This window comes from Copadichromis virginalis, linkage group LG7 (genome assembly GCF_057382275.1).
Source record: "Copadichromis virginalis isolate Kocher_CV1m ecotype Utaka linkage group LG7, C_Virginalis_male_GT1.1, whole genome shotgun sequence".
NCBI lineage: Eukaryota > Metazoa > Chordata > Actinopteri > Cichliformes > Cichlidae > Copadichromis > Copadichromis virginalis.
The window spans coordinates 17,990,770-18,016,751 of NC_140624.1; the positions used below are offsets into that span (position 1 = coordinate 17,990,770).

Genomic DNA, 25,982 nt, shown 5'->3' on the forward strand with positions numbered 1-25,982 from the left:
CATTTCAGTCAGTTTGAGGTCTGGATTTTTCAGTGAAGCTTTTTCTGTTGTAGATGCGCTGCTGAGCTTGGGATCATTGCCCCGTTGCATGACCCAGTTTGGGCCAAGCTTTAGCTGTCACAGCTGGCCTCGTGTTTAACTCTAAAAACTTTGGTGCACAGAAGAGTTCATAAGCAGTGACTCCAAGGTGCAGAGGCCCTGTGATTGTACCCGTCCAGTTGTATGAGATGTTTGTGCTAATATGCTCTGTTTTCTTTTTGCCATTGTGCATCATGGTCAAACATTTGGTCTTGTTTGTGCAAAGGCAATTGTTGCAGAAGTCTTGTAGTTTGTTCAGGTGCAACTTTGCAAACTTCAGCTATGCTGGCGTGTTTTGCATTTTTTAGAGAAAAGAAGCTTTCTTCTGGACACAACCTGTCCAAACAAGCCATATTTGTTCACTCTTTTTCTAATGATACTGTTATAAACGTTAACATTTAACATGCTTACCATTACTTACCCTCTTAATTCCTAAGGAAGCAGTGGGTGTATTTACTTTTTCACACAACTGTGTTCAGTCTTTTGAACTGATTTAATTTTTTTATTACTGTACGAATTGCTTTAGTCATTTATTGATCTGACATGTAAATATATAATTTTTTAAAAACTTATTTAACTCACAGATGCTTTGATTCAGTTCTGTTTTTCTGAGCTGGTTCTGCACAAGAGGAAGGGTAACCTCCTAATAGTGTCTTTTAATAAGAAAAGACCATGATTTGATTTTCTCACACTTTGAAAGGACCATTGTTTGTGTCCTCTGTGTCTGAAATTGGATGGTGAGTCCTTTTGGAGAGCAGCGGAGGGGAAATGATTTGTATTCACCTGCCGTATCTGAAAGGGGCTGAGGAGGGGCTGGGAGAGAGAGAGAGTGAGCGAGAGGGGGCAGTTACATAGTGCTTTCTTCATATGATAATGGATTGCGCTGACATTCACACACATTGTTGTGCGGCGTGTCAGTTAATACTCTTAACTCGCGGGATGAATGGCAAATTTTAAACAGATACCATTAAAGTACTGTCTCGCACTGGCACAGGTCACAGATTTATGTATAATGTGTCTTTTTTATGAAAAAAACACCAACATGGCACCTTTATGCACGTGCAACATATTTGTCACGTCATCATTCACTCCTGCAAATGAATTACTTTTCTGAATTTCTTTTTTTTCTCTCGTTTTTTTTTATGTAACCTCACTCTCTTTTATTGGCCCAGCTGGGCAACTAGATTCTTGTGTCAGCTGCACAAAAGAAACAAAGTGAAGCTGGGGACAGGCAGTAATGAGCAACTCCTCTTACAGTGTTACATATAGACCTGCTGCAGTGTTTGGAAGCCTTATGGAGACAATGGATGGTTTTGAGAGGTCTGGAGCTCTCTGAAGCCCTTCTTTGATTGAGTTTCCTGGCTCTAGGCTCCAGCGTTGAGGATGATTGTGGAGTGGGATCTGTAGGTCCAGGAAGGGGAGGACGGTGGGGGCCTGAGGACCCTCCTCTGTGCTGACCTTTTACAAACAGGTGGGGTGGAGTGGAAGGGGCTGACAGTGGAGGAGGAGAAGCGGGAGAAGCCTATTGTGGCGCTCTGTGAATGCAGAGGTGGCACTCAATAACAACACTCACTGCCTCCTTCCACCTGCCGCAGATTTTCTCACAGCTTACTTTTCCCACTTTTAAATTAAATATTCTGGTAAAACACTGTGATAACATATTGTTCCAGCACAGAGCCAGTGTTCACACTTTGTTTGCCAGCAGAACTTTCTCTCTAGTCGCATTGCTGGCAGCAAGTCTTTAGGGATTGTGTCCGTTTGTTGTGACGGTAGGTGCACTGGAACACTTTGGGTTGGAGATGGCCACAGTTTCCTCCAAGGATAAATGTGAGTGACTTTGGCGATTTCCCTGACTACTTTTTGTATCACAAATACAATTTTGTAGAAAAAAGCCCCAGGACAAAAAACATGCAAAAAATATTTTTACTACAGTGCTGAACACTTGAGCAGATAATAACAAAAAAATAACTTTATTTTTCTGGTGTTTTTGAGTTCTCTCATTATCTTAATGATCTTTAAATATTACAACTTTCACCACACTTTTACTGAGCCTTAACAGATCTAGATATTTTCCAAACTGTTCTACTGGAATTTTCTGACACAGCCATCTCTAGGGTTTATAGAAAATGTGCTGAAAATTATATGATAATACGTTAGTCATGCCTGAGTTCAAAGGAGAATGGAGAGACCTCATCAAGCTGACAGGAAGGCAAAAGTAACTCAAATAAACCACTTATTACAACTAAGGTATACAGGAGTGCACAAAGGTCAAACCTTGAAGCAAAGTGGCTACAGCAGCAGAAGACCACACCAATCCCCATGAGTATCACTGTAGAGAAAGATGGCAGTATCATGATGCAGATGTTTTTATTCAGGTTTGCGATCTTGGTTTCATAATTGTTACATCCCTATTACTCAATAGGCACTACTATGTTAAATTTGAAAGTACAGCTATACTGTAAGCAATACTGCAAGCGACGTTAGCAAGCTAATAGCATGCTAACATTGTGCTAACGTTTAGCTTAGAGCTCACCTCAGAAGTTCCACTAAAATAACTTATTTCAGTAAATTATATGTATATTTCTGTTTACAAGCATTCTCTTAAGGATTTTGCATGAATAAAAAACCATTTTATTTCTTCCTTTATAGTTCTGTGAATCAATATAAGCGTGCTGTTTATTCTAATTATGTGCAGAGAAATGGCCACAGGATACAGATTGTATTCAATAAGCCTCAGCCTCACCGCCTCTGTCCACCTGCTCCTTTCTCACTTTTGAATTACATGTTCTGGTAACACGCAGCGGTAACAGATTGTTCCAGCTCACAGTCAGTGTTCACGCTTTGTTATCTGATGTTGCCGACAGATTTTACTGGAGTGAATGGTACCCGCACAAAGTGCAGACAGCTCCAAATGACCAGTTGCTCCCTGCCTGCCTACATACTGTATCAGCACAATTCAAATTCCAGCAGAAGAGCGTTCATTATACAGTCATGCTTTTCTAGAAAGCCCTAGTTGCAACTGTTGACTCACAGCAATCATATATAAACACTGTTTCTTTGTGCTACCATGGCTGACTTAGCCCGCTGGAATTCATTTGCTACATCAGAGCTTTTTTGAGTCAGAGGTGATCATTTCCTGCACACAGACTCTCTTTATGGCACCCCTAAGCTTAATGTAAACTTCTCATATTGGCACCATCTTGAGAGACCCTTCACACGTGTAGTAAGCCATCCGGTGTGGACATAGTGGCAAACTGAGATTCTAATCACATCTCTTTTGTTGAGCTCAGAGGAGGCTGAGACTGTTTTTTTGGACCAAACAGATGTCAAATGTGCAGGTTTTCTCTAAGGTTACTTTTGGGATGATAAATGGGCCTGGGCCTTTTTCTCCTGTTTTCTTTTTTCGTCTGTATTTGGTGAGAGAATTGACTTTTTTTTTTGTTGGCATGGAAATCTAAAAGTATTGAGGGGATTGCCATGGATACAGAATGCCCTTTTGGAGTGCAGTTTTGAGTGGCTGTACTCTGCTGGAAAGTGTACAGACAGTCCCTATATTTAGCTTGAAACCATTTTACTATCTTTGCTGAGATTTAAATTGCTTAACTCCTAAAGCACTATTTGAGTTTACAAATGCACAGATATTTCTATCTGCTGGCTCACAGGATTTGTTCCCAGAGGAGATTGGGTTTTGTTGATTACTTTTTTTGTTCAAACCTGCCATGTCTCTGTGGCTGAAGTTTGTCTTGTGGTGTCGTATGAGGATTTTAACAGTTTCTTTAGCTATTCAGGAAGCAGGTCGGCATGCATTCCTCCCACTCCTCTTGCATTTGCTCATGACAATGAACGTCTGCTCAGCATATGAATGGCTTCACCCATAACGCTCTCATGTGGTAGGGCAGGCATACTCGAGCTCCGTGCTTTGCACTGCTCCGGTGTTTATCTGCCCCCTTCTGCACAAGCAGAAATGTTCTCATACATAAGTAATTATAGTGTAGTGATCAGCTATTGCATAAAGGTCAAGTTCAGATACACATTTGTTCATTCAGTCGTGTCCTGCTTTGCCACCTGTTCTCAATTCATCTATGCTTTTTAAAAGTGGCACTAGTAATTATTTCAGATGTCATAAAAAGACTTTTAAGTCCAACCTTACTGTTTTTTTTTTAAAAGAATAATTAGTTTTTGCTAGATTGTGACGCAGTGAAACGATTCCCCGCTAATACTTTTCCTAAGGAGAGGGATTTATACACAAACCCCAAGAACGAGAGACCTAATTGAGGAAACACAGCCATAATGTGAGGACATGACGTAGCAACTAAATGTATTAAATAAAAGAAATATGTATTTTTATTGCACTTGGATTCCTTATCGATAATGTATTCGTTATCAGTGATATCCCTAATTCTAAGTCTAGCCCCAGGCAATCAGAATATGCAATTTTGTTTTTCTCCCAAGTCTTGGCAATGAGGGATCAAAGAAAAATAATGATTGTAACGCAAATCAAAATCTGTTTTCATTTCCACCTGCCCAAAAAAAAAAGGAAAGAAAAGAGAGTTTTACCTTTTCCTAAAATGTAGGGCATGGGTAAGGTTAGCGTTATCATCTCTGATAACTTAGACCTCCAAGGCGTTAAGAGCACCATCCCATCTAGTGGTGCTGCTTCCATCTGCATGTTAAAGAGGCCGTCTTCCTCAGAAGTGCCGGCGCCGTTTCTGATTAGCATTTAGGCAGAGGGAACAGCGAGCGAATCCTGAAGTGTTTTTGGCATGTATGGCGAGCAAGCTTTGTGAATGTCAATGTGTGGCGCTCTGAAAGAAGGTAAACTAGACAAATTGCCGGACATGTTGCATTAGCAGCAGATGCCAATTAGAATTAAGACTTGTTTTATGTCGATAGCCAGGGGAGTTTCAAAAACAAAGCCTTGTAACTTTAAAGGCCTACCCCCAAAGATGTAATGGAGCTTTTCCATGAAGTGTGACGACTTGCCTAAAACAGTTTTTCAAAAAGCAAGAACTCATGACGTAGTCGACAAAACATAAAGGTCAAACTATCTGGAAAATCCAAGAGCCTACACATCCCATAATTACACACCCCATGCACATGTTTTTTTTCTTTGAGTGATTTTTTGCCTGGTGCAAAGTCAGTGGAGTTCACATCGTATAAAGTGGTTAATATTACTAATGAAAATACTGAAGCCTATTTACTCATGTGTTTGGGAGGCCTATGCATCAAAACCACTACAGCTCTGGTCAGAAAGCTGAATTTAAATAGCATCTTTATAGTGAATCAGATGATTGAAGATCTTTTATTGTCTTGCATTGTACAGTTCAGATCAAGGGCTCTGGTGTGTTCTTTGGGCTATGGGGTCTCGTTGAACAACAGGACCCCAATTCATATGTTAACCACACCAATTATTTGCATACGCTGCCTCATTTACAAAAGCTAATGAGAAGATTATGGGAAACATACACTGAAGCCGGCCCATGGAATGTGCGTTGTGGTCCTGTGGCTGCTAATAAGAGGCCCGTGAGAGGTATTAGTCAAAGCCACTGAACATTCAACCTCATGTATCATTGCTGTAAATTGTATCACCGCTTACCCCTGTTTAGCACATTAGCTGTGAATCCACAGCTTAAAAAGACAAATGATTAAACTGTATTATTATATTATATTATATTATATTATATTATATTATATTATAATCTACAGTGATGTTTTTAGCTAAACTGTAATAACCTTACTATTTGTTTAACTTCTTTGACCTCAACTTTGAGATCCATGGAAGATACACACACATACACAACCACACACACACACACACACACACACACACACACACACACACACACACACACACACACACACACACACACACTCCTGATATCTAATAGCACAGAGAAATACATGCAGCCCAAGGCATGAATAGCAGGCACCGAGAGCACCCGGCAATCTCAGAAAAATAAACGCTTCCAACCGAATCAGTTTCCTCATCACCTCCTTCCTGAGCGTGGAGTCATTCTCATCATAATACCCCTCCACCCCCATCCATTCAGGCATCTGTGGGGGATCCCTGCTGCTCCATTAAGGCCATACCGAGGCTCACAAACCCCTGATTGCATGAGCCATCAATAGCACTGATTATGGAAGTTAATTAGGGTGCTTGGTGCAGGAGAAAGGCTTGTTTTTCATCATAGATGTTAAAAGTGTAGAGTTCTGATGCAATAGCTGTGATTCTGTCAGGGTTGCAGTGTTGCATCACTAATGTTTGGCACATACAATGACAAGATCTGTGCAAGTGATGAGCATATGAGGCATATAGCGTTATCCGTTGCTGTGAGGGGAATTCAACTGGGATTTTTTCTATACTGACTGCAATTCATTTACACTGCAGTCTACTTCCATTGTCAGTCCTCGTGCCCCTGTCACCTCTATCTGTGTGCTCAGACACGTCCTGACCCTCACATTCTGTTGACAGGCTCTGTGAATGTGCTTTATCCTGGGTGTGTATGTGCTGTTGCGTGTGCTATGTCCCTGACATGTGCACAAAACCAATTAGTTTTGGGATGGTGAAGTAGCTGGGTATGGGAAAATGACAATGGAGTAATTGAAGAGGCTGGATGAATGAGAGGCAGACAGCTCAATGCAGCTTTTACAGAGCAGAGTGTTGACAAAATGAAAAGCAAGACGTGAGCGAAGGTGGTCTTATGTAGTCGGAGACAGTAATTAACATTGCAGCCTTTCACTTTGCTGACATTAATTTTTACTGAACTTAGCTTGTTCGGTATTTAAACGCTAGCTTTGCTCATTCATTTTTTTTCTACAATCAGATAACAAAGCTGGCCATTTGTAAACCACATGTTTGTTTGTGTTGGCTTTTCTTTGTAACCATTTCAGGCACGATTTTCAACAACTTTAACCTCATATTAAGCTGAAAATGTCTGGCTGAGTAAAACAGTTCCAAAAAAACTTGCTTTTCCATATTTGATGTTCACTTGTCATTGAATGTAAATGTTTCAAGAGATGCAAGAAATGTACAGAAAACCCATAAAACAATAACTTCAAAGTATTTTGTAAAAATTCAAAATATTAATATTACTTCATCACAAGTAGTTTAAGATGCCACAAGCAACAAATGTACCAAATGTCTGCAGGATTATTATTCGAGTTACCACGTCCTCTTAGCTCACTGATACATATCTTTCAGTGTTTTTGTTTTACACCCTGCAGCCTTGTTTTTGGTTTACTGTGGCAGCTGTCACGGTGTTCAGATGATGGACTCTGTCTGCAAGGAGAGAGCTGAGACTGAAATATGTTTTCAGTGCCGCCTGCTTGTCTGCAGGCCTGTTTGCATCAAAAAAACGACCTTTCTGAATTCTGTGAAACTTGATTGATAAGGTGAAGCACAGGCAAGGGAACAATGGAAAATATGGCACTGACCTCGGATGAGCTCTCCCACTTGTCTCTTGTTTTTTAGATGCAGCTGGCAGCAGTTGTGAATAAGCACTGTACTTGTCAAATCTACAAGTTTAAAGACATGGTTCACTCCCAAATCTAACTTGGTGTTATTTTTCAATCTAAATCGTTTTCATGTAAGTTGCCAAATTTTTGAGATATCGGCTGTAGAAATGTCGGCTTTCTTTTGAATAGAATGGAATAAATTGGAACTTGCCGTGTAGTACTCAAAGTGCCACTTTGAAAAACTCACCAGAAATATATTTTCTTGTTGGCCAATATATTTGGTTCTGAAATCACCAAATATTGGTATCGGCTGTAAAAACGATGTCATCACGAGGTAGCGCCACGAACAGTTATCACGTTTCAAAGTGAGACACCAGCTTAGTTTTCTTTCTCAGCTTTATCTATATGAAAAAGAGTGAAAATCATTTCTGGAAGTGCCCTTACCAATCTGTTGTGTTTTTGTCTAAGAGACAATTTCCTGTTCGATATTATCAGCCATCTGACGGCTTTTGGCACAGCACTCCAAACGGGACTGGGGTTTTATCTGAGCTCCAGCAAGAGAGATATGTTGACTTTGGGCTTCCATCTTCTGTCAGCACAGGATGCATAGGATGGTCCGGCAATAGAGAAATATATTTTGCGATTAAGGTTCACCTTGAATAATTGTATATTGAAATAAAAAATTGGTTTTGAACTCTAGTTTCTTTTTCTTTTTTTCAAGATTCAGGCCCAGCTTGGATTACGCTCAAAATATACTGAACGACATGAGTCGACTGAGTTTCCACCGTCACTCAACTGTTAGACGGATATGAGGTTTGGCCTCATATCACTGAAACTTACAGGGGTGACTGTAGCAAACAGACATATACTGTACACACATACACACATACAAGTAAACACAGGCCCACACGTGTACGGTGTGAACAAAGGAAACACACTGGCTGGCTGGAGCTGAGTTGCTACACCTCATTAAATTGGGAAATGAATCTAGGATGAATCCCTGGCTCCATTCCAGATAAGAATCTCAAAGCTTATTGGGGATTCACCATAAAATGTATAATTAACACATTTATTCTGTTGCTGTCACACGCTGGCCATTTTTACTTCACCCTTTTTTTCACTCTCAGTTCGGGCTGTAATTTATGATTTAGAAAAAAAAACCCAAAAGTAGTGACGGTGACATTAATGCCTTAATGCCTAATACCAAGCAAAATGAATTGGTGCTAGAAAATCACTGCGCTGCAACACCTTACTCATAATCGTGAATGGATTTTGCATAAACAATATGTGATTGTAAATTTCCAGCAGAAGCTGAAAATATACTGAAGGAAAGGAAATGTACAGTTTCAGCACCGATGCCTGCAGCCTGCAAATTATCTTGATGAAATGACCCTCTGGATCTTTTCATGTCAAATCCCAAGCCAGAGCTGCCTGAGGTGTCCACAGCAGTGTGATTGGCTGCCCTGGGTGAATAATACAGGCCTTCCCAGGAGAGGTATAGTTGAAGCTGGGGGCAGTAGACATTAGCCTTGGTCTCTTCCCATGCTACTAGACACCGGCTCTGAGGATGGTTCTGAATCATGACTTTAGGGCAGCACTAACAAATACCTCAGTTCCCCTAGGAAGACCAGGTCTTACCGCATGGCTGTCTAGCCTCTGGTACCAGACATCGCTTTTACAACCTCATCTGCAGCCCTGACCTGCCCCACGCCCTAAGCAGGCATGCAGTACGCATGTGTAACTCCAGCTTTAGAGTGCTCCACGTGATTTTTTTCATTCTGAATTTGTTAGTGTGCTTATGCGATAATGTAGCAAATTAATCTGCCTGAGCTCTAAATTAAGCTGTGACATTTTTAATATGGTGCCAGTGGATGAAGAAGCGAGATAAAAACAGGTCAGACTACAGTTATTAAAACGACTCCTCCTAAGTTCATTTTCTTCATTCTTTTGACTCGGCAGCACTGAATTATGCAGATTAATATGAATTCAAATGAGCAGTCAATTTAACCTTGTGCTTTTTTAGATTTCTCTGAAGTTTGAGCCACATTCTGATCTTTTATAACTTCAATATTATATTCTATGATCTTTTGCCTGGATTAAGGTGTAATGTGGTAGCTGCGAGCTGTGTGGCAACAAGTGAACATTTTTGTTCTGTGGTTTTGTGACGTGACTACATTTTGCTTTGCTTTTTACTCAGTTCATTTAACGCTTGTGTTGTGATCAATGACTATAGAGCAATGACTGCAGTCATTGGTTGTGATGGAGACACAATTTGATAAAACTACTTAACAAAAAAAAATCCCCACTTAACAATGAATCAGTACCCCAGTTTGCCCAAGCAAGGAAAACATACGTCACCTCAGCTTAACCTGAAATCTTGTTGAACCAACTGTCCTCGACAAACAGAGATGTCACACATATTTATTTCTGTCTCGTCACGTATGACATTCCCACTACAGCAGTCTAATGAAAGAATGATGGTTCGCTCTCTGAAATCTGACCTCATTTCAGATCACTTTGCTGCTGGCTCAGCCGGTCAGTCAATCACATTGATAAAGCTCCGAGTGAAATGGAAAGTAAAGTGAGTGTCCCCTTGTCTTGTCCCTTGGCATATCATCTGCCAGCTGATGTGATCAATACGGCAGAGAAACCTAATGGCATCATGGCCGCGCCTGTGATTAGCCCTGCAAAATGAACCCATGTGGGCCCCGTCGGTCCCTATCGGAATGCACTAGATCAAAAAGATAGCTTCCAGCAAATTGCAATGGATGGTAACTAACATCAATCTGTGGCTAGAGCTATGATGTGTCTCTCACTCATTCTCTCTTTCTTTGACTCAAAACCACATAATAGAACAAAACTCATTATATGACTGATGACAGCAGTAACTGGATGTGCAATTCAGCCCTGCGCTCTCTGTCCTTGCTTATGTCTCTAAAAGCTTCTTTCCTTCGTTTGTTCTTCTCTTGTCTCCACCTGCAGTTGTGAAAGTGCACGTGTCCTCAGAGGCGGTGCGTCACTGAATTTGGGGGCAGACCTTTGAGTCTCACGTGATCATGGAGTGGAGGAGGATGGATGTAGGAGTGCTTCTGCTGTTCCTGGTGCACCTTGCCACTGCGCTGGAGGTCCCACTAGACCGTAAGACAACAAATCACACACAGCTGTAAACAAAGTCGTCGCACAGTGTCAGGGTTACTTTGCATTTAGTTACAAGATAAGTCACCCGGCCTATTACTTGATCAAACATTTTGATAATCAAGCACATAAAAGCCGAATTTATTTTGATTTTGGATTGACAAATTTACCGATAATGACTTCCAGGTCCAGTACAGTTTGGCTGATAAAAGTTTTACCCTTGCATAACACTGTATAGCTTTTTCTTCTTTGTGTTATAAATATTGTTAACAATTCATTAAATTTCAGAAAAGTACGAAAACAAGCTATTTTTAATTTCTGAATCTAAAAATTCTGCTTTAAAATTTTTATGGCAAACAAAAATATGAAACACATCCATTTGAAAGTAGAAAATATTTGTTGTTCATGTGAAAATTGGCTATTAAATAATTTTTTTGGAGAGTCAAATAAGTATTTTAGCTCTAGCCTAGTCTAGCCTTTCTTGTATGCATCTGTGTAGTTTCATCAATGTACTTTATGTTTTTTCCAGTTACTGTGACTGCATTTTATCCATGTAAATGTAGTGTTGTTTGTATATTAACAATTTTTAGATACTAATTGTGACTTACATGGACTGACATTTAACGTTTCAGCCTGAAGCTTCTGTTGCTTTTTTGGTTGACTACTGGAGGCCTCCATTCCTCAATATAGAGCTAGCCACGTGCGAACCTTGTTACAAGGCAGAGATATTGAGGGGGATATTTTTCATAACTAATATCTGGTTATTTTTACTGTCACTATTCTTTTTTCTTTCTTCTTTGCTGAAGTTCTGGAAGGATGTAAGTCTCAAAGAATCTGAGTTTTTGCTTGCAGCTTGTTTTTGGATATTAAAGATTACATTTTATCTAGCTGCTCGTTATGAATTGTTGAATTGCATTTAGTCGGATTTGTTTTACAGGATAGTGAGTGTGATTTCGAGTGGCCTTGGCATGTTGCATGCATTGATTTCTGTGTTTCTTTGTTTGCTGTTTTTGTTCTGTGTGTTTCTGCAATGGTAGAGTATTTTCCATAAAGCAATACTGCAAACAGCATGAGTCCTTATATCATTTGTTTTGTCATAGTCCATTACTTATCTCCGCAGCACTGACAGGAATACATTAGGCATCGGCTCATTGCAATAAAAGGAAATGTACCTGAGCTTTCTGCCTACCTTTCTACATTCTGAGAGCTTTTTTCAGTTTGTCAGCAAACAGCTGTGTGGTTTTATTCAGTATGCTAAGTCTGCATGTTATTGGTAATCACTGCTGGTGTGGTCAATGCAGCAGCAGGAAAGAAAAAAAAGAGACCTACTTATGCAGTAAAGGTCCTGATTAAATATCGCCCGTTTTCTGGTCGTCTTTAGTGCCGCAGCCGCCAACCATCACTTACCAGTCCCCTAAAGATTACATCGTCGACCCACGAGAGAACATTATAATCCACTGTGAGGCGAAGGGAAAACCGCATCCCAGGTAGGAATCAGTGAATTTCTTTTAAATGGAAAAAATATATATAAATTCCCCAGGAGTGGATTCAGGTACCACCTGTCACAAATGTTTAAAATGTTTTCAGCAGGTTTTCTAAACAATGCCAGAAAAGTTCTGCTTGACTCCTACACATTCAGGCCTTGACACCTGTTTTTGAATGCTTTGAATGAATCTAACATATAGTTAGCTTTCATCAAGATAACATACATGCACATAAATTTGTGGTTTTATGCTCGCAAGAACTCATAGATAAAATGCACCTCTCAGCCCTTAACCTTTACTTTACCCCAGATTATTCTTCCCCCAGCCCAAAGCAAGTTTATTATGTAACCATCCAGAATATTTTTGTAGATTTAAACTTGCAAATATAGGAAAAACTTTTGAAAAAGGTCTTTAAAGAACACAATTGGAAACATTTACAGTAAAAATTCAGGTGCAATGAGATAGCCAAATAGGTAAAACAGATTTTATTAATGTGTTCTTTTTTATATGAATTACCAGATTTGATCACTTGAAAATTACCTGCATTCTTATGATAATGGTCTTATTTTTCCTTAGTTTCTCCTGGACAAGAAATGGGACCCACTTTGACGTCGAGAATGATCCCAACGTGGACATGAAGCCGCAATCTGGGACTCTGGTGGTGGATATCAGCAGAGAGAGGGTTGAACACTACGAGGGGGTGTACCAGTGCACAGCACGAAACAAACACGGAACCGCTGTTTCCCACAATATAGTGGTTAGACAGTCCAGTGAGTGCAGCTTGCTCTATCACTTCTTTAAAATCACTTCTCTCTCTTCTTTCATTGTCTCATGTGCATCTTATGAAAAAAATCACCTCCTTTCTTCTCTTTTTCTAACGATTAAGTTGCAATTTCCATCTTAAGAGCTCTCCTGGAAGGTAAAAGTTGTTTGTAGAAAGGTGCATGTTTTATTTTGTTGGACACGACGGTAGATATAGGTGATTGAACCTTTGTAATCCCCCCACTTCCATATTTTTATTCTTGATCATTCCCCTCATCTTGCCACATCGTCATGCAAGCTCCAGTCTGTTAGCGACCCATATTTTTTGCCAAATTATGATTTGATCGTGCTATTCTCCAATCAATATAGGATCCCCCCTGTGGTCCAAGGAAAATATCAAGCCAATCGTGGTGCAGGAGGGCGTGTCTTTGGTGTTGCCGTGTCGCCCCCCTGCTGGCCTACCCCCTCCCATCATATTCTGGATGGACAACAGTGAGCAACTTGATCTCTTATGTTTCTTTGTGGTAACATGATGTTTCTGCTGCATAAGATTAAGAATTACGGTGATTTTCTTTTTCAATTTCCTGTTCCATCTTACAACCAATCATACTGTATTTCATTTTGCAAGCTAGGCTGTTGGAAATGTGGAAATCGTAATATATTTTTTCTGCTGTCACATTTATTGGTTTCTTTTCATTCCTTAAAATTTATCACATGAAAAATACTGAATGGCAACAAACTCATCTTCAGCCTGATGAACTGCATATCAGAATGTGAATATTTGTGATTAGATGCATAAATACCTGATTATATAGGAAATGTAGACCCATAAGCATAATGCAGCTGCATCTATAACCTGTACTCTCCCAAACACTTTCCTGTATAATGTTAATGTGACGCTGTACATTTCAGACTTTCAGAAGCTCCCTCAGAGCAAGAGGGTGTCTCAGTCGTTGAACGGTGACCTGTACTTCTCCAATGTTCGCCGAGAGGACACCCGGAACGACTACATTTGCTACGCCCGCTTCCCCCACACACAAACCATCCAGCAGAAACAGCCCATCACTGTCAGGGTCCTTAACCGTAAGTCTGACACAGCGTGCGATGCAGAGACACGAGCACTGAAATCTACTCAAGTCTTTGTTATAACCTTTAAGAAAGTGGCAGCGTTTGTAATGTGTGTGCGGATGATTTTACGGTAGTTTGTGCAGGCATGACGGCGTAGGAGGAAAACAGCATTTCCTATCTATGATGCCGTCCTTGGAGACGCCAGCGGTCGCTGCCGCACTGAAAAGGCATATTGTCAGAGCTCTCGTGGTTATCTGCCAAACAGACGTTCAGTATTACTTCTGTAATATGTTCTGTATACACATTCTCCACCAACAACAAAGGCTTCTCTCATCTCAGCTACAAGACGGCAGGCTGTCTCCACTAAAGTAGATTCTTATGGCGATCATTCTTCATCGTAGATTTTTTCCTGTCATGTGAATTTTTGTTCTTCAGTCATGTTAAGTTGTCCAAGCTTTTGTGTTTTTCTTTGCCTTGATGAGTTCAACTTGTGAAATGGCGTGTGTCTTTTTTTGGTCTTTTTTCTGTTGTGTTGCAGTGGATGAAATCAATGACACAATGGCAGCTTTTTACAATGACACTGATTTATTTAGTGGTGAGTTATGGCACCCCCTAGTGTTTAACCCCCAACTTAGAGCTCCACACTAGCTCTTACCCACTAACACTAACCCTTCAACCCTTCAACCCATCAACCCTGAGATTTTCTGCAACGTTACTGATTATTTTTAAGGGGTAGGATCTGGCACCCTCTAGTGATTAATCCCAACATGGAGCTGGGAATTCTGTCTTACCCACTAACTTCTACCCCTCGAACCTAGAAATCCAAGTAAAGTCTTTGTCAACCTGTAACTCTTCCTCGATCTACCCAATTAGCTCTCCCTTTCTTAACATGTAGTTCTTCTCACGAATTTTCAAAATTAGAGCTGCATGCTCTTTTCCCTAAACTGGACGGACTCCTTGGGATACTTGGGGAAAAAACATCACATATTAATTCAAACACATATAAAATTTATTCTGGATTGTCAGTTAACGAATTAACTCCATGTAGTAAAAATATGCATGTTAAAATTCTACTTTTCTTTCTCCAATCTTAATACCTAAGGATTTCCAAACTTGTAATTTACTCTCTTACATATAATTTTTTTCACATTTCATTTCTCCTTAACATTTTTTGTCCTTGTCTAGTGGCTACACATGTTGGCTAAATTGAAACATGCAAAAACCTTGATTCTCATCAAATTAAAACACTCACTCTGGATTTCATATTCCTAGTTATGGAGATTACTTTGTCACCAGGTAAATTGCCAGATTAATGGCAAAAAGCAGTTCTCTGTGTGCTGCTTATTAAGTTAATTTATTCATTTATTTTATACCAAACACAGTACAATGCATTAAAAAGAAGTTAAAGTCTAAATTATGAGAATTAGTCTGTGATAAAGTGACGTCATGTACGTATATAGCAGACCATTACACGTTTCAGTTTTCCAATTTGTGTGGTGATGGGAGGGTAGTAATACTAAAGGAGCTGATTTGCTCTCAATCTTGCAGACGAGGTGCTCATTTCTTTGCCTTTACAATCGCGTTCATCACTCATATGATTCTGCGTGCCTGTGTGTGTAAATATAGAGGCACCCGTGGATGACAGAAGACCAACCTTCCTCATCCCATCTGGCTCATCCAGTTCCAAGATGGTGTTGAGAGGTGATAAACTGGAGATGGAGTGCATTGCTGAAGGATTGTAAGACAAAGAATCTGCTGTTAATTCATGAACTCAGTGCATTCATAAGTCATGTATTTAACGAGCGTCCACCTGCCATCATCAGTTTGTCTGTCTGCGCTCTCTCTTTGTGAATCTAGGCCCACCCCTCACATCTCTTGGACCAAAATAAGTGGTGATCTGCCTTCCAAACGCACCTCCTTCCTGAACTACAACAAGACCCTTCACATCGAGGACGTGTCAGCATCAGATGAAGGAGATTACCGCTGCACAGCGAAGAACCAGTTTGGCTCGGTGCACCACACCATCCACGTCATGGTCAAAGGTGTGCTTGAGGAAATGCTCAGCTCCCATCAGACTCTGAGCTGCTTGGGAACTCAGTCACTGCTTCTCTCTACCGCTTTATTTTCTCCCTCTTCCTTATAATTGATTTATTCACAGAAGCTAACAGGGCAGTGGGTTTAGTGATTAATTGTCCAGCCTGTTTCTGTACCCTGTGCTGCTTGCAGCTGCTCCATATTGGATCGATGTCCCTCCCAGGAACCTTGTCCTAGCTCCAGGGGAGAGCGGCAGGCTGTCCTGCTTGGCCAGCGGCACACCCAAACCCACCATCACCTGGGCTATGAATGGCATCTCCATAGAGAGTAAGTGCAGCCTCTTTTTTTTTTTTTTTTTTTCAAACTCTCTCAGATTTCATAATAGATGATCTCCTTTTTCATGAGAAGCAGGCATTATTAAAATCGAAATTGTAGATGCCTTCCCTCGGGTGGGTATTGATTCATATTTCCGTGAGTTATTATACAAATTCCGAGTTATGATACCACCTTTTTCAAACATCATTATAAGGGTGATTATGAGTTTCAAAAAGCTCTTTCCATTATCCAGATATATACAGTATCTTATAATCCCTTTTGTACATTAACAGATTCACCCAAGGATCTGAGCAGAAAGGTGGAGGATGACATCATCATCTTCACCGATGTACAGCCTGGATCCAGCGCTGTGTACCAGTGTAACATCTCTAATGAGTACGGTTACGTCCTGTCCAACGCCTTTGTCAATGTCCTCTGTGAGTTCACTACACTCTATCCCTTTGCATTTGAATGCCATTTTCATTTATATTGATTCCTGGAAGGCAATAACATGGCAATAATGCTTCATTGCAGCCGAGCCACCCAGAGTGCTAACACCACCCAATAAAGTCTACCAGATCATCAAGAACCACCAGGCCTTGTTAGACTGCTCCTCCTTTGGATCGCCTATGCCAAAAATTACATGGTAAGTGAACGAAAATCTAACAGAGGAAAATTGTGTCGTGTTTCTTTTACTAACTGAAAACAACTGACTTTGTGCTTTAGGTTTAAAGACAGTCGGTCCAGCATCCTGCAGGAAGACCCTTACATTCTTCATGACAACGGGACGTTAGAGATTCGCGTAGCTCAAGCACAACACAATGGCAAATACACATGTGTTGCTACAAACAGTCTTGGGATTTATGAGAATCATGTCTACCTGGAGGTCAAAGGTAAGAGTGCTCCTCTCTGAAATTTTCATTCGTTTGGCTAATAAATTTAACAAGTTTTTAATAACAGGCCTAAAAATTATACTAAATAAAACTCTTGATATGCATTTGTATAGCATGTACTCACTGGACACATTAGACACTTTACACTTTATTATACACCTTTCTAGTGCTGGGTTACACCCTCTTTTTGCCTTTATAATTACCTTAATTCTTTTTGGTATAAATTCAACATAGTTAAATAGTTAACTTGTAACTATTTACAAGTTACTGTAAATAGTTTGAATGATACTCAGTTGGTCTTAAGGGGCCCGAAGTATGCCAAGAAGTAAAGTAATTAAGTAATAAAATAGACAATATAAACAATACAAAGGGTTAAATATTTTTTAAAAAGTTTCGATCAACAGAAGGCTTGTTGAAACAGAAAAGTTTTTAACTGCTTTTTAAGGGATTCCACGTCCCCCACAACATTACTTCACCACCAACAGCCTGAATTGCTGATAAAAAGCATTAGACCTGGCAACTTTTTTTTTTAAACGTCTATTATCCAATTTTAGAGAACCTGTGCAATTTGTAGCCTCAGTTTCCTGGTCTGTTTCACAGTTTGATTGTCAATTCAGCAATACTCCTCTGCATACCTTGGTTGTAACAAGTGGTTATCAAGAAGGAATTTTTATTTCTTTTTTTTTCTTTGCGCCAATTTCTGTGAATCTGAGGTGGCTGTATGCTAAAGTCTCAGTAGGTTAAAACACTCAGTGTAGCCCATCCAGAAGCAACAACCATATGTTCAAAGTCACTTTAATCACCTTTCTTCTCCAATTCTGATGCTCAGTTCATCATACATACACGTCGAAATGCAAAGCGTTGCTGTAATGCGATTGGCTAATAGATATTTGCGTCAACAAGCAGTCGAACAGGTGTACTTAAAAAAGTGGCCAGTGAGTGTATTGACCAACCCTTTATATTTACCTGTAAAATGGGCCCGCCGATGGGCTCATGGTCAATAAAGGGTTAAGTGTATAAAATTATTTATTTATTTATTTTTAACTGCTTGTATATTTAACTGTTTTTCTGTTTCTTTAATGTAAATCTGTTCTATTTTGAGCCACGGACAGTCATCATGTACCAGTCAGCACACCTTAATTAATCACTGAGGTGACTTGCACAAAATGAATCCATGGCAAGCTTCAGGTTCAACAAGCTGACATTTTGAATCTGTCAGCTACTAAATAAGAACCCAGCTTGGAGCAAACACGTGGCAGTTTCACAGCTCCTGCACCACTTTATTCTTCCCCCAACAGAGCCAACCCGAATCCTGAAGCAGCCAGAATACAAAGAAGTCCAGAGGGGCCGATCTGTGGTGTTTGAGTGCACGGTAAAACACGACCCTTCGCTCATTCCCACGATGACCTGGCTCAAAGATGACGGAGAGCTGCCTGACGATGAGAGGTCAGAGCTTTTTATATCCGGAGATGTCTTCTTTCTTGAAGCCTGCTGTTAAAAACAAAAAATCAGGTCTTTGTCTGGTATTTGTGTACTGTTATGGATATATGCAGGATCCTTTGTGTACTGAATGTTGTAAAAGAAGAAAAAACACATTCATTCAGTTCATAGTGACCTGCTGAATGTTTTTGCAGACTGATCGTGGACTCGGACAGCCTCACCATCACTGATGTTACAGAGGACGACGCAGGAGTGTACACCTGCATCATGAACACCACTCTGGACCACGATTCAGCCACCGCTAAGCTCACCGTTGTGGGTATGTAATGGTGTGCACAGTTTCAAAACTGCTCAGGCATAAAACAGACTCATAACGTCTCTCTGTCTCAGCTCCTCTTAGAAAAGGTAACCTGTCCAATAACTTACCCACCGTATTAGCTTTCATCGCTTCAAGGTTAAATGCCGAGAGCAGATTTACTCAGTGGCACAAATATCCGTGTGCTTCATTCTAAAAAAGCCAGATTATTTTCTTTGTTTCCTTCTGAATGACTGACCTTTAAAACTCCCTATTTCACTCCTGCCCTCCTACCTGACAGAGGCCACAACACCAGCTGTTGTCTACGGTAAACCTGCAGCACACACGAGCACCCAGATGTGCTCTGCAGATGTGCGCTTGTGTTTGTGAAATGCGGCATGCGTTGACCTGAAAATCACAAAGCATTATTGTGTATGTGTGTGGGCTTTTTTAAATTCATTTTTGATGTTCCAGCATTTATTTCTTATTGCCTCTGAGAGTTTATTTTTTATAAAATTGCTTAGATATTTTTTTTTAATGTTTTGCCAAATATGCATAATGTTTGAATGCTTTAAACCACTGGTGGCAACATTTACTCAAGCCAAAAAAATGTCTATTCACAGTCGAATGCAAACATCATTTGTAAAGCAGACATCTCCCGGTTGCACCACTTGGGATATTTCCAAATACACGTTGCTCTCATCACTTATTTATTCAAGGCGTGCATTTCACTTTATCACCTAATTCCAAAACATGAGCATCAATTTAACCTCTGTGTGAGCCTGAGACTCGATTTCATGCGGAATGATTATGTAGTGGGATTTTCATATGCATGATGCAATGTCTGCATGTTTATCACAGCCCAGATAACACAGTCTAGTAGAAGATGTACAGAAATAAAGGAGGAACTCAAAGGTGTGCTTGGTTAAATCAACAAATTAGCATCTATTATGGTTTCAGTATCACAGAAACATGGCCGACACGTCCTTCATTTTTTGTTTTTGCTCCATCTTGTTCATAGCATGAACCCTTCATCTTCTGTAGAATGAAGCCACTATGAATATAATCCCAAGCACACGGGTTGATGCTGCTGCTTGTGCTGTATTTCTCCCAGAGCGACCCGACCCCCCGACAGACCTGGAACTGACAGACCAGAAAAAGAGGAGTGTTCAGCTCACTTGGACCCCTGGGGATGAACATAACAGCCCTGTTCAGAGTATGTTTATGTGTGTGTGTGTGTGTGTGTGTGTGTGTGTGTGTGTGTGTGTGTGTGTGTGTGTGTGTGTGTGTGTGTTGTTTGGCTCGCTCTCTGTGTGGGTTTTATGTGAACGTACACCTTATTATTAGATTGTTGGCCTATATTGCTCTAAATGTTTTTGTGCAAACAAAATCTTTAAAATTGGCTACACCCAGTAGTAACCAATAACAAAGTCTAAAATCTGCCTTTTGGCAAAAAAAGAAAAAGAAAAGAAATGCACTTAAAGACTTTTCCAAACTTTTCTGGAAAATGTACTTCTCTACTGTCAGTTAGTTTCCTCAGGGTGATGAAAACCCTCATCATTTTTTGAAAAACCGGGCTAAATCCGCTATTTTCTTGAATCCTCAAAGTGCTGCTGAAAGTGGATTTTTTTTGTTAAGCTAGGCTTTTTGAATTAAAGTATCCTAAAAAAAACTGAGGGCTTTAATTCCATTTATGGAAATATACTGTCAGACACTATTTAAGGTGTGATGTCTTTTTTTAAATACAGAATTTCTGATCCAATACGAAGACTCACTGCACCATCGGGGTCACTGGCATAATCTTACCGAGGTCCCTGGAACCAAGACAACAGCTCACCTTAAACTGTCGCCCCATGTTCACTACACCTTTAGAGTTCTGGCTCTCAACGCGGTGGGCTTCAGTAATCCCAGCCGCCCCTCCAGGATGTACAAGACAGAACCTGCAGGTACAGAATCAGCTGACTGACTGTGTGATTTCTGCTCTTCTTGGTGCAGTTTCCTGTATAAAGTAATTCTCCATATATCCATTTCTTAGCCTAATGCATTAAATAATGCATTAGGCTAACAGATGCCATATCAAAGCTGTTGTGTATCAAAGTAAAGACAATGAAGTACCATAAGATTCAGTATGCATACATACACTAAAGTCTGTAAAAGTAAATCAGACCAGATTATAAGTACTATCTAAGAAAGATTTTCCATCCAATAAGTGTTAATTGTGTCCTTAATGATATATTTTTCAGCTCCAGATGAAAACCCAACAGGTGTGCAGGGATTTGGAACTGAACATAACAATCTTGTAATCTCCTGGAAGGTAATAAGCAGCATAAGGCTGATCCTTTTAATCCTCACGCATTTATTAAAGTCTTCTCATACTGCAGAGCTTGACTTTGTAATTGTGTGGTCTTATGAGCTTTCTTTATGGGGTTTTTTCACTTTATTGTCATTCAGCAAAACTATATTTTCAGCTTCCTATACTGTTACATGTTGTCTACAGAAGCTTTCCAATGGAGAATAAGTTACATTACAGCTTTCTCCTCTGCAGCCACTGACAAACCTCCAGTCTAATGGTCCCGGGCTTCACTACAGAGTGATGTGGAGGCAGAAGAAGGTAGAAAGCGAATGGAATACAGTGACCGTGTCTAACAATTCCAAGTTTGTTGTGTCTGGAACGCCCACGTTTGTTCCATATGAGATTAAGGTTCGGGCTGTAAACGACCACGGAGCTGGACCTGACCCTGCTATTGCCCACGGCTACTCAGGAGAGGACTGTGAGTAAGACTGTCTATTTTTAAAAAAAAGATTATGCTCAAGAGCCTGCGGGTGATGCAGCTGGTGTGTGTAACCTATAACATATTCTCAGTATGTTCCTTTTTTCTGTATTTTGCTGTTGTAATGCTGTGTTGCCCATCTACGATACAGTGCCCGTAGCAGCTCCAGAAAATGTGCACGCTGTGGTGCGAAACAGCACCCTGGTAGAGGTGTTCTGGGATCCCGTGCCCGCTCATTTAATACGCGGAAATATCAAAGGATATAAGGTACCGTATAAGAACCGCCGACAATGTAACATGTGCACCATTTCCACCAGTTGTACTATATACGTCATTTAAATCTACATGCTTTCAGGTGTCTTACTGGAGAAAACACCACTACAAGCACAATCCTGATCACATGGAGCAGGACATTCTTGTATTTAGTGGGAATCATACCCAGGGCATGCTGCCTGGCCTCCACCCCTTCAGTCTGTACTTGTTCAATGTAAGGGTCTATAATGGAAAAGGAGAGGGCCCCCGGAGTGTAACCCAGCAGTTTAAGACACCCGAGGGAGGTAAGAGATCGGAAGGGACACCCTTTGTGTCTGTGTGTGTCTTTTTTTTTTCTTTCATATGAGAGTAGACTTTGTTAAAAATGACCCAGAGTATAGTTTCAGTCTTCATTATCATAACTGGAACAGGAACAGGTAGCAAATTAGCTCCACTTGAATGACAGCCTATGTAAAACAGTGTCACATAACTGGTTAGCAAATAGAAAATGATGACTTTCCACCTGTAACTGATCTATGCTCTTAATCAGCGGTCCCCAACCTTTTTTGCGCCACGGACCGGTTTATGCCCAACAATATTTTTCATGGACCGGCCTTTAAGGTGTCGCGGATAAATACAACAAAATAAAACTAGTACCGGTACCAAAAAAAAAGAAAATTTATTCATAACACACGTGAAAAGACCGATAAAAACCCTGAAAACTATACATTTCACACCTGAGCCTCAACTCTCGCGGCCCGGTACCAAACGACTCACGGACCGGTACCGGTCCGAGGCCCGGGGGTTGGGGACCGCTGCTCTAAATCATACAATCAGAAGTCTGGCTATTTAAGTTATTCAGTTATGAATGATTCTCTTCGGTCTGAGTTTGAAAGGTTTTTGTTTATTTTAATCTGTGAATATACAAGCAGTTGCTCGGTTTTTTTTTGCACTAGAGGCTTTAAATTTCCCATTAATCACATCCAGTCTAATTGTAATGACACAAAGCAATTTTTGTAAGTAAGAGAAATTTTTCGCTTTAAGTGCTGCACAAGCTTTATTGCACACTGAAGGTCAAATATCAGAATGAAATATAAATAAGCAAGCCACAATGACTGGAGGCAGACTTTGAGTATTAACACTGGGCATTCTGCATAAAGTAAAACCCAGAAATCCTCAATGAACCGCGCCTCACACACACACACACACACACACACACACACACACACACACACACACACACACACACCGTCTCTTCAGCTATTTATTTAAAACATCCTATCTTTAGCTGCTCTTTAATTAACTTGTGCAAGGTTTCATTATATATGTCTTTTTGCAGTGCCGGGGTCTCCTACTTCGCTGATAGTCACTAACTCGAACCTGGACTCTCTAACCCTTGAATGGAGTCCTCCTCATGACCATAATGGGCACATTACCGGGTATACCCTCAAATATCAGCCAGGTGAGGCTTTTTTCGTAAGATTTTTGCATCTTTACCTAGTGAGTGTCATCTTCTTCATGTAGTTTGTAGATTTGTATGTCAGTCTTTTTCATGTCTTGTGCTGTCATTCTGTTGAGATCATAAGACAGAAATGATAATCAATACTTAGAGTAGCCTAAGAGCATTTTTGTTTTTGCCTAAATTAAAAAAAACACAAATAACAAATCAACTTTGGTCATTCCTGCCTTCTATTTCTGAATCCTACACCCCAAATACTTCCATTTCCACCTTTTTCATCACTGACACTCCATCTACACCTCCTACCCAACTCTCTATTCAACTTACCCCACTGCTTCCCAACTTCCACCCCCACCCCATTATTCTTCTCGCCCATCCCTCACCCCTGTAGTAAATAACTCCAATGAACTGGGCCCAGTGGAGGAGCTGGCCTTGGCTGCCAATGAGACCTCTGTCACTTTGCCCAACCTCAAGTACAGCATACGCTACAAGTTTTATTTGAATGCGAAAACAGGCGCTGGAGCAGGTGCAGCCATTTCTCAGGAAGCTGTCATCATCAGGGAGGAAGGTAAGTCATCAAATACAAGAAAAATATGAGAAAAAAAACTAACTAGATTTCATGTTTCTCCCACTGGAGATGTGGATAAATATTAGATTAATATATATGTTCTGTTCTGTATTTGTTGAGGTAAGAGCATGAAAGCGTGTAAATAATTTACAGAGCATGTGCTTGGTTTGTATTATTGTCCATCAGAACATTTTCCAGTACGTGTTATTTACCAGATTTGTTTGTTTATCTTGCTTTGAAAATTCGGTAAATGTCTGGTGAATATTTGCTTAAATTGCCCCTAGTCTTTTTAAAATTTCTAATCATTTTGGCGATCTAAGAAAAGCCCCTCCCAAAACACAGCCTCAGAGACCTCTCTGGTGAAGTGGATAAGCAAACCTGAGTCCTGGTGTGCTGCAGCAGAACTGTGCAACACATTTAGCTTGTGTGAAGCTTGCACTGCTTTGCTGTGTATGCTTTGCCAGTTTGAATTGTTTGGTGTCAAACATTCCTCTAATTCTGTTGTGTAGTTTGAAGCTGCTCATCATTCAGTTACTGCAGACTTTATGGATTAGCTGTCAGAAAATCAGCTGACAACAACAATTTAGAAAAAAGTTGTTTCTTGTTATCCAGACCCATCTACCCATGTGTGAAAAAGTTATTGCCTCCTACATGGAGTGCAGAATTATTAGGCAAGTTGTATTTTTGAGGAATAATTTTATTATTGAACAACAACCATGTTCTCAATGAACCCAAAAATCTCATTAATATCAAAACTGAATGTTTTTGGAAGTAGTTTTTAGTTTGTTTTTAGTTTTAGCTATTTTAGGGGGATATCTGTGTGTGCAGGTGACTATTACTGTGCATAATTATTAGGCAACTTAACAAAAAACAAATATATACCCATTTCAATTATTTATTTTTACCAGTGAAACCAATATAACATCTCCACATTCACAAATATACATTTCTGACATTCAAAAACAAAACAAAAACAAATCAGCGACCAATATAGCCACCTTTCTTTGCAAGGACACTCAAAAGCCTGCCATCCATGGATTCTGTCAGTGTTTTGATCTGTTCACCATCAACATTGCGTGCAGCAGCAACCACAGCCTCCCAGACACTGTTCAGAGAGGTGTACTGTTTTCCCTCCTTGTAAATCTCACATTTGATGGATGATGGACCACAGGTTCTCAATGGGGTTCAGATCAGGTGAACAAGGTGGCCATGTCATTAGTTTTTCTTCTTTTATACCCTTTCTTGCCAGCCACGCTGTGGAGTACTTGGACCCGTGTGATGGAGCATTGTCCTGCATGAAAATCATGTTTTTCTTGAAGGATGCAGACTTCTTCCTGTACCACTGCTTGAAGAAGGTGTCTTCCAGAAACTGGCAGTAGGACTGGGAGTTGAGCTTGACTCCATCCTCAACCCGAAAAGGCCCCACAAGCTCATCTTTGATGATACCAGCCCAAACCAGTACTCCACCTCCACCTTGCTGGCGTCTGAGTCGGACTGGAGCTCTCTGCCCTTTACCAATCCAGCCACGGGCCCATCCATCTGGCCCATCAAGACTCACTCTCATTTCATCAGTCCATAAAACCTTAGAAAAATCAGTCTTGAGATATTTCTTGGCCCAGTCTTGACGTTTCAGCTTGTGTGTCTTGTTCAGTGGTGGTCGTCTTTCAGCCCTTCTTACCTCGGCCATGTCTCTGAGTGTATTGCACACCTTGTGCTTTTGGGCACTCCAGTGATGTTGCAGCTCTGAAATATGGCCAAACTGGTGGCAAGTGGCATCTTGGCAGCTGCACGCTTGACTTTTCTCAGTTCATGGGCAGTTATTTTGCGCCTTGGTTTTTCCACACGCTTCTTGCGACCCTGTTGACTATTTTGAATGAAACGCTTGATTGTTCGATGATCACGCTTCAGAAGCTTTGCAATTTTGAGACTGCTGCATCCCTCTGCAAGATATCTCACTATTTTTGACTTTTCTG

The 25,982-nt window shown here is 40.5% G+C and overlaps 1 protein-coding gene across 14 annotated transcripts in view; it reads left to right on the top strand.

The window, feature by feature from the left end:
* The window catches only part of LOC146704868 (neuronal cell adhesion molecule-like), an 81,114-nt gene that overhangs the window by 43,563 nt on the left and 11,569 nt on the right, over positions 1-25,982 (top strand). For 7 of the 14 annotated variants that reach the window (XM_085462314.1, XM_085462303.1, XM_085462305.1 and 4 more), the window contains 24 exons: positions 10,516-10,671; positions 11,475-11,486; positions 12,050-12,155; positions 12,729-12,922; positions 13,284-13,406; positions 13,827-13,997; positions 14,521-14,577; positions 15,609-15,720; positions 15,840-16,024; positions 16,209-16,343; positions 16,625-16,768; positions 16,866-16,977; positions 17,058-17,224; positions 18,523-18,670; positions 18,859-18,983; positions 19,261-19,287; positions 20,074-20,175; positions 20,708-20,905; positions 21,203-21,273; positions 21,505-21,730; positions 21,882-21,997; positions 22,086-22,287; positions 23,322-23,444; positions 23,833-24,009. In XM_085462314.1, coding sequence (XP_085318440.1) covers positions 10,590-10,671; positions 11,475-11,486; positions 12,050-12,155; positions 12,729-12,922; positions 13,284-13,406; positions 13,827-13,997; positions 14,521-14,577; positions 15,609-15,720; positions 15,840-16,024; positions 16,209-16,343; positions 16,625-16,768; positions 16,866-16,977; positions 17,058-17,224; positions 18,523-18,670; positions 18,859-18,983; positions 19,261-19,287; positions 20,074-20,175; positions 20,708-20,905; positions 21,203-21,273; positions 21,505-21,730; positions 21,882-21,997; positions 22,086-22,287; positions 23,322-23,444; positions 23,833-24,009 — 3,115 coding nt within the window. In that variant the 5' untranslated portion in view covers positions 10,516-10,589. The remainder of the gene's footprint in view (positions 1-10,515; positions 10,672-11,474; positions 11,487-12,049; positions 12,156-12,728; positions 12,923-13,283; positions 13,407-13,826; positions 13,998-14,520; positions 14,578-15,608; positions 15,721-15,839; positions 16,025-16,208; positions 16,344-16,624; positions 16,769-16,865; positions 16,978-17,057; positions 17,225-18,522; positions 18,671-18,858; positions 18,984-19,260; positions 19,288-20,073; positions 20,176-20,707; positions 20,906-21,202; positions 21,274-21,504; positions 21,731-21,881; positions 21,998-22,085; positions 22,288-23,321; positions 23,445-23,832; positions 24,010-25,982) is intronic. The other 7 variants (XM_085462309.1, XM_085462315.1, XM_085462313.1 and 4 more) reach the window with 6 other exon arrangements.